Raw genomic sequence first — 7,314 nt, 5'->3', positions numbered from 1 at the left:
ATCAGCTCCTCGCACCCACCTGCCCCAGCCCTGTCCCTGCGGGCTGAGCTCCTGCTGGCTGCACACCCACAGCTCAATTAACCTCATTTTCCTTGGCAGGGGGCCAGCACAGCACTTCCCATCATCCTCAGGCCATCATTTCCCTTTTAATTTTTCCTCCTTTTCCTCTTTCACCTGGAATTTCCGCAGGTGCTGGGGAGTGGAGCCAGGCAGAAGCTGGGGTGGCTTCAAAACTCCAATTTAGCCCCTTATAAAAACATTTCTGACCTTTCCTTCCTCCTCTTCCTTTCTGGGTCTCTCACTCTGCAAACAAAAGGAGGAGCCAGCAATTTCCTTATCAGAGGGGTGGGAAGGGAAGGGGGGCAGCCAGAGCCCACGAAGATGATGGCAGAAACCCAGCCTGAAAAGCTACAAAGCGAACAAAATAGTTAAGTTTAATCATCCAGAAAGAATTTGGCCGCCTTTGCTATTTCAAAACACTGGAGCATGGATGGCTTTTGCCAGAAAGTAAACAAGACCAAATGCTGCCTTGTCCTCTTGAGCAGGGAAATTCGGATTTGCTGCGCTCTTTAGCTCTTTTTTTTTTTCCCCAGTTTTTGGTGGGAGCTGCAGGAGAAGGGAAATAAAACCCAAGCACAAAGTTGGATTCTGGTGGATTTTTACTCCTTGCCTTTCAAACCCAGCTGTCCTTCAATCCTTGCTCTGTGCTGACACTTGCTGGAGGCAGCGGGGCAGGGCAGGGGCAGGAGGGATGGAGAGGAGGGACGCAGGGATCCCAAATATCCCAGCTGTGGGGCCACCAGGCTGCTGGCACCTCCTTAGAGCCCTCTGTCCTTTTGTGGGGACCCTGGTGCTCCCCTTTAGGGAGGGTTTGCTCAGCACTTCTGAATTGCAGCCGGATTTTGGGCTGGTTTTGGGATGTTGGCTTCACTTGTGGGTGGTGTCTGAAGTGGAGCCCTTGCCCTGTTTTCCCCTGGGACAATCCCAAATCCACGGTTGGCTTGCTCCCCTCAATGGGATCACCCCACTGGTGCTGTCCCTAAACCCTGCCATGTTCTCATGGCTCCCTTTGATGAACATCCATGGGAACACAGGAGGTTTCCTGCCAAGGACAATCTCCAGATGTCCCCAAGGCCCCAGCTCGACACAAACCAGCAGATAAATATGGGAAGATGCCAAGGATGTTTGCATCCCAAATGGGCCAATTATCCCTGACCCTTCCCCCTGGGGAGGAGTGTCCTCGGGAGCAGAGCCTTGGTGCTGTGTGTGCTCACAGCAGCCCCCCAAAAACCTCCTGTGTGGGCTGGGGATTCTCTGCACCCTGATTAATTGCTGGCTTAGAACCTGTCACACCAGAATGTGCCACCACTGGTCCCGAAAAGGATGGGTTTTGGGGTGTCCATATTCTGGGGTCTCAAGAAGATCCATCCAAAATCCATAATTTTGAAGTGTCTGTATGCTGGGATGGATTTTGGGGTGTCTGTATGCTGAGATCTCAAGGAGGATGGATTTGGGGTGTCCATGCACTGAGATCTCAAGAAGATCCATCCAAAATCCATAATTTAGAAGTGTCTGTACGCTGGGATGGATTTTGGGTTGTCCATATGTTGGGATTCCACAGAGGATGGATTTTGGGTTGTCCATATGTTGGGATTCCACAGAGGATGGATTTTGGAGTGTCCATATGCTGGGGTCTCAAGAAGATCCACCCAAAATCCATCATTTTGGAGTGTCTATATGCAGGGATGGATTTCGGGGCATCCATATGCTGAGATCTCGAGGATGGGTGTTAGGGTGTCCATATGCTAGGAGCTCAACAAGGATGGATTTTGGGGTGTCCATGTGCTGAGATCTCAAGAAGATTCTTCCAAAATCCATCATTTTGGAGTGTCTGTATGCCGGGATGGATATTGGGGTGTCCATATGCTGAGATCCCAACAAGGATGGATTTTGGGTTGGTCATATGCGGGGATCTCAAGAAGATCCATCCAAAATCCATCATTTTGAAGTGTCTATATGCTGGGATGGATTTCGGGGCATCCATATGCTGAGATCTCAAGGAGGATGGGTTTTAGGGTGTCCATATGCTAGGAGCTCAACAAGGATGGATTTTGGGGTGTCCATGTGCTGAGATCTCAAGAAGATTCTTCCAAAATCCATCATTTTGGAGTGTCTGTATGCCGGGATGGATATTGGGGTGTCCATATGCTGAGATCCCAACAAGGATAGATTTTGGGTTGGTCATATGCTGGGATCTCAACAAGGATTGATTTTGGGGTGTCCATATGCTGAGATCTCAAGAAGATCCATCCAAAATCCATCATTTTGAGGTGTCTATATGCTGGGATGGATTTTGGGTTGTCCATATGTTGGGATTCCAAGGAGGATGGATTTTGGTGTGTCCACGTGCTGGGATCTCAAGAAGATCCATCCAAAATCGATCATTTTGGGGTGTCCATGTGCTGGGATCTCTGGGCTTTCCCTGAGGACAGGCGTGTGGAACTCACCCCTAATTCCCACCCAGTGAAATATTTCCATGGCTGAAGCTGCAATGGACATGACCATGACCTGAATTCCTCCCTGGTGAGGAGCTGCAGAACCTTTCCTGTGGTGGCAGCAGCAAATTCCCCCTCTCACATGCAGCTGCAGTGGGAGCCAGATCTTCTCTGAGCTTTGAAACGCCGTGGTAATGAGTGTGGGCACCAGGAAAGGCAGAGAACAGAGCTGGCCATGCATTTTTTAGTGCAGAACCCCTGATGGAGGCAGGGCTGGGTCATGGCAGGCTGCTTTGGGTTATTTTTTGCTGCTCTGGGCTTTGGGAGTGTGGTTTTTGGGGCAGGGATGCCTGGATTTTCCTGCAGACATTTCAAATTCGTTCAGTGCAGCTGGAGTGGGGTCAGCTGAGGATTTTGGCACCAGAGCCTGAGAACGGTTTAGGGTGACCCCAAAGCAGCTCCTGCTGCTCATCCACAGATTTTTACAGGATTCCATCCCTTAGGAAAAATGCCCCTGTTTGCCACAGGTGAGCTGGGAATTGCTGACTCCACCAGAGCTGCCTTATCTCGGAGATAAAAGGGACAGAGAGCTCTTCCCAAACCATTCCCCTGATGCCTTCTGGAAAGCATTTCCAGGTGGATTGGGAGTTTCTTTCCTGCCTCTTACATACTCATGATGGGGGAAAAAAAAAACAAAAACCCAAACCTTAATTTTCCTGAGTGCATGATAGATCTGATCTAAAGTGATGACAAAATATTTGGATTGAAGAGGTTGGAGTAACAATATCCCAGAACTTTTCCCACACAGCGATTTCCTACGTTCACAGAGGAAATAACAGCGTGCAGTCTGCTGGAAAAAAATCACTTAAAAACCACCTTGCAGCTTGATTGCTAACTTCTTGTTAAGCTTTTTAGGGCTAGGAACAGCTTTTTTCCTCAAGCTCCAGCACCATCAAGGCTGGACAAAGTCCAGGATTTGCTTTTTCCCTGGCTCTGAGCACAGGGAGAAGGGGAAGGTGATGCTGGGGAAGGTGATGCTGTGCTGGGGCTGATGCGGGGAGTAAGGGCTGGCCTGTGGGATTTAAATACACATTATTTGGGATTTAAATACACATTATTTGGCTGTTCCATGATCCTCTGCACCTCTGGGAGAGGTCACCCAGAGGGAGTGCAAACCCTCCAGCTCTGGGATGTCTCCATGCAGCAGCAAGAGCTGAAATATTTAAGAACAGCTCAAGCCCTGGGCATTTCCCTGTGGACAAAAGCACTTTGAGGATGTGTCTAATCCCTGTTTTTCCTTCCTCTTGCTCAGGGAATGCTGGTGGAAGGCCCCCCTGGTCCTGAAGGCCCAGCAGTAAGTGGCATTTTCCCCCTGCTCCCCGGGCTCTGTTGCTCCCATCTGCCACGCACGTGCACAGAGGGAGCTTTGGGGTGGATTTTGTGGTGCAAAAAATAAACAGAGAGCTTTTCCTGCTGCTTGTATAAATCTGCTACAAATAATAACACATTTTCTTTGGTGGCTTAGGTTTTTTTTCCCCCCTTTTCTCTGCCAGGGCCTTCCAGGACCTCCAGGACCAACTGGACCCGTGGGCTTGATGGGTGACCCAGGGGAGAGGGTGAGTGCCCGTGGCTTTCTTCTCTTTGCTGGAGTTTGGGTGGGTTGGTGGGGCTGTGGGGTGTCCCTGGAGCCTTCAAATCCTGTTAAAATCCTGTTAAAATTCCGTTTATCCTGTGAGAGCAGCTCCCAAAGGGGTTCATGGTGGGATACAGGGCAGGGCCGGTTCCTGAGGTGCTGGGGCATTCCCATGGCACTGTCCCCAGCCTGGGCACTGCCTTTGTTTTAGGTCAGGTTCTTTGCTGCCTCCTTGGCTGCTGCATTCCCCCTTTTCCCCTGGAGCAGTGCTGGGAGGACCCTCCCCTGCATTGCACTGTTCCTGACGGAGCAGAAATCCCATTTCTGGTGCCTGGGACATGACTGAGGACGAGGGGCCCTGCCTGAGCTCCATCCATCTCTGCCTGCCAGCTCAGGAAGTGAATCCAGGCTCAGCCCTGGGGGCTCCTGGGCCTGGCTTAACCCTTGTGGCCCTGCACTGCTGCACACAGGGAGCTCTGCAGCCTGGGTTCACAGAGTGGGGGTGAGCTGGGCATGGTTTGCATCTCTCAGTGGTCCAGGGCAAACCCTAAAAATCCTTTTTTGGCTTCTGAGTATTGCCAGGGTGCTGGTTTTCCCTGCCTGTCCTGGTTTGCATCTCTCAGTGGTCCAGGATGAGCCCAAAAAGTCCTCATATGGATTTTGAATATTTCCAGGGTGCTGTTTTCCCTGTGGCTTCATCCCTTTCTTGGTTTGCATCTCTCAGGGGTCCAGGACGAGCCCTAAAAATCCTCATTTGGCTTCTGAATAATTCCAGGGTGCTGTTTGCCCTGTGGCCTCATCCCTGTTGTGGTTTGCATCTTTCAGTGGTCCCCCTAAAAATCCTTATTTGTCTTCTGAATATTTCCAGGGTGCTGTTTCTCCCTGCCTGTCCTGGTTTGCATCTCTCAGTGGTCCAGGGAGAGCCCTAAAATCCTTTTTTGGCTTCTGAATATTTCCAGGGTGCTGTTTCTCCCTGCCTGTCCTGGTTTGCATCTCTCAGTGGTCCAGGGAGAGCCCTAAAATCCTTTTTTGGCTTCTGAGTATTTCCAGGGTGCTGTTTTTCCCTGTCTTGCTTGTCTCCATCGTGTGATGCTCAGCTCTCCCTTCTCCTCCTGCGTTCCTGGCAGGCTGGATGCTGGCCCTGGGGACAGGGGACACTCCTCCTGTCATCTGTCCAGGCAGATGCAGATATTTGCTGGCCAAGCTCCTTTGGAACAGCCCTGCAAAGCCCAGCAGCAGCAGCAGGCACTCTGGGAGGAATAATTTGCATTCTAGGACAGGCTGCAGCAGTGTCCAGAACAGAGTGTAACCCAGCACAGGGCGCAGAGAGAAGTGATGAACTCACTGCGACTGTATTAAAACCCTCCTTTTCAATTAGAGCAGCTCCTCTTTTAATTTGTTTATTATTAACCCTGAGAGTGTAGCTCATGCATTTACATGACCCTTCCCTGGGTACAGTGAGGAACATTCCCTCTGCCTGCATCTGATAAAGACATTTTTTATCTGCTCCCAGGCAGGTGCAATGAATTAACAGCCCCACAATAGCCAGCTCTGTTAATATTGGCCAACGCTCGTTTAGCTCTGGTTTATTCATTGTAAAAAAAAAAAAGAAAAAAGAAAGAGCTTTATTTATTTAAAGCTTCTTCCACGATCAGGAGGCACAGAGGAGTTTGTGTCAGCAGCAGAGCTGAGGAGCAGCATGGGTGTGGGAGGCTCCAGAGGGCTCAGGATGCTTTGGGATGACTTAGGCAGCAGTGGGAAGGAGGAAATATGGCACTGAGGAGAGCAGAGAGCTGTTCCATGGGGGCTCCAGCCTGCGAGGAAGGAAGTGGGGAAATGTGTTGTTTGGAAGGGGGTGAGCTGCAGCATTGGAGCAAACTGCAGCTCCCTCACCCAGCCCGGGCTTGGTTGGAAATCTGGGGGTCTGGGTGCTCTGGGGAAGGCTCATCACAAAATATCTTCACCTTCCAAAGCCATCAGCCACTGAATCCCAAGGGAATCACTCCCCTGAGCGCAGTTCTAACCCTCAGAAGTGCAAAAAGATCCCTAAAAAGGACCCCTTAAAAAAATCCTGATTTGGCTTCTGAGTGCTTCCAGGGTGCTGCTTTTTGCAGCTGCTCCTTTAACTCAGAGACCCCCAAAACTGCAAGAAACATCTCCTATGATGTAATTTTCTGGCCAGGGCTGAAAAACAACCAGGGAGATAGAGAACTTGGTGAATGCTGAGGCTCCTGAGTGCTTCCAGGGTGCTGCTTTTCCCAAATGCTCCCTTAACTCAGAGACCCTCAAAATTGCAAGAAACATCTCCTATGATGTAATTTTCACAAAAAAAAAAAAAAAAAACCAAAAAACAAAAACCAAAAACAACCAGGGAGAGACCCTTGGTGAATGCTGAGGCTCAGCACCGTGGTCCCACACAGACACCCCCAGGTTTCAGTTTAACCCTTCCATGGCAGTGTTACCCCAGGGTTTGCGTTTCAGAGCACTGCAAAAAAAAAAGCAAGTTGAAGTCCCCATCCATGCCTGGCTGCTGTATATCAGCAAATCCCCATTTCCATAAGGAGAGGCACGCAGATTTACACCCAGCCCCTGGCAGGCTGCATTTCTTCCCAGGCATTCATGAATTTAAATTTCCAAAGTGCTTTATGGGTTTGATTTTCCTGTGTTTCATTGCTCACCCCCCCCCCTCACCCTCTGCTGGTCCATTCCACCAGGAAAAGACCTCCCACACCCAGCCTGAAACAAAAAGAGGCATTTATGGATAAAAGCACTGCATCAGTGCTTGTCAGGAGAGATAAACAAGCTCAGCCCTGCTCCATCGTAGGCAGGGCTGGAGTTATAGGAGGAGAGGGAGAGAAAAGAAGGTTTATCATACAAAACAAGCCTGGCCTAAATGATTTGTGCCATTTCTGCTCCAACAGAAGGGTCTGGGATGGGATCTCAGTGAGGTCCAAGGCTCTGGTGTGGGCCAGGCTGAGCAAACTGTGGCTGTCCAGCCTGCCTGGAGAAATGGATGCTCTGGAGAGTTCAGCAAATTCCCCCTGGGATTTTTCCTGGTGTTTTCCTGCTGCCCCAGCCCTGGGAGCAGCTTTGTCAATCCAGGCTGCTCATGGTGCCTTGTCCTCGTGGGGCTGGGGACAGGGCTGGGGCAGCTCCTCACCCCGCCAGGGCTGGGCTCTGATTCCT

The 7,314-nt window shown here is 50.4% G+C and overlaps 1 protein-coding gene across 1 annotated transcript in view; it reads left to right on the top strand.

The window, feature by feature from the left end:
- Window positions 1-7,314, top strand: part of COL5A1 (collagen type V alpha 1 chain) — a 108,205-nt gene that overhangs the window by 37,927 nt on the left and 62,964 nt on the right. Inside the window, exons 10-11 of the mRNA XM_031057288.1 lie at window positions 3,808-3,849; window positions 4,049-4,111. Of these exons, the coding sequence (XP_030913148.1) occupies window positions 3,808-3,849; window positions 4,049-4,111 (105 nt within the window). The remainder of the gene's footprint in view (window positions 1-3,807; window positions 3,850-4,048; window positions 4,112-7,314) is intronic.

The sequence above is a fragment of the Geospiza fortis genome, unplaced genomic scaffold, assembly GCF_000277835.1.
Source record: "Geospiza fortis unplaced genomic scaffold, GeoFor_1.0 scaffold27, whole genome shotgun sequence".
In the NCBI taxonomy this organism is placed as follows: Eukaryota; Metazoa; Chordata; class Aves; order Passeriformes; family Thraupidae; genus Geospiza; species Geospiza fortis.
The sequence above is the reverse complement of the archived record's forward strand: the minus strand, read 5'-3'. Positions and strand labels throughout refer to the sequence as shown.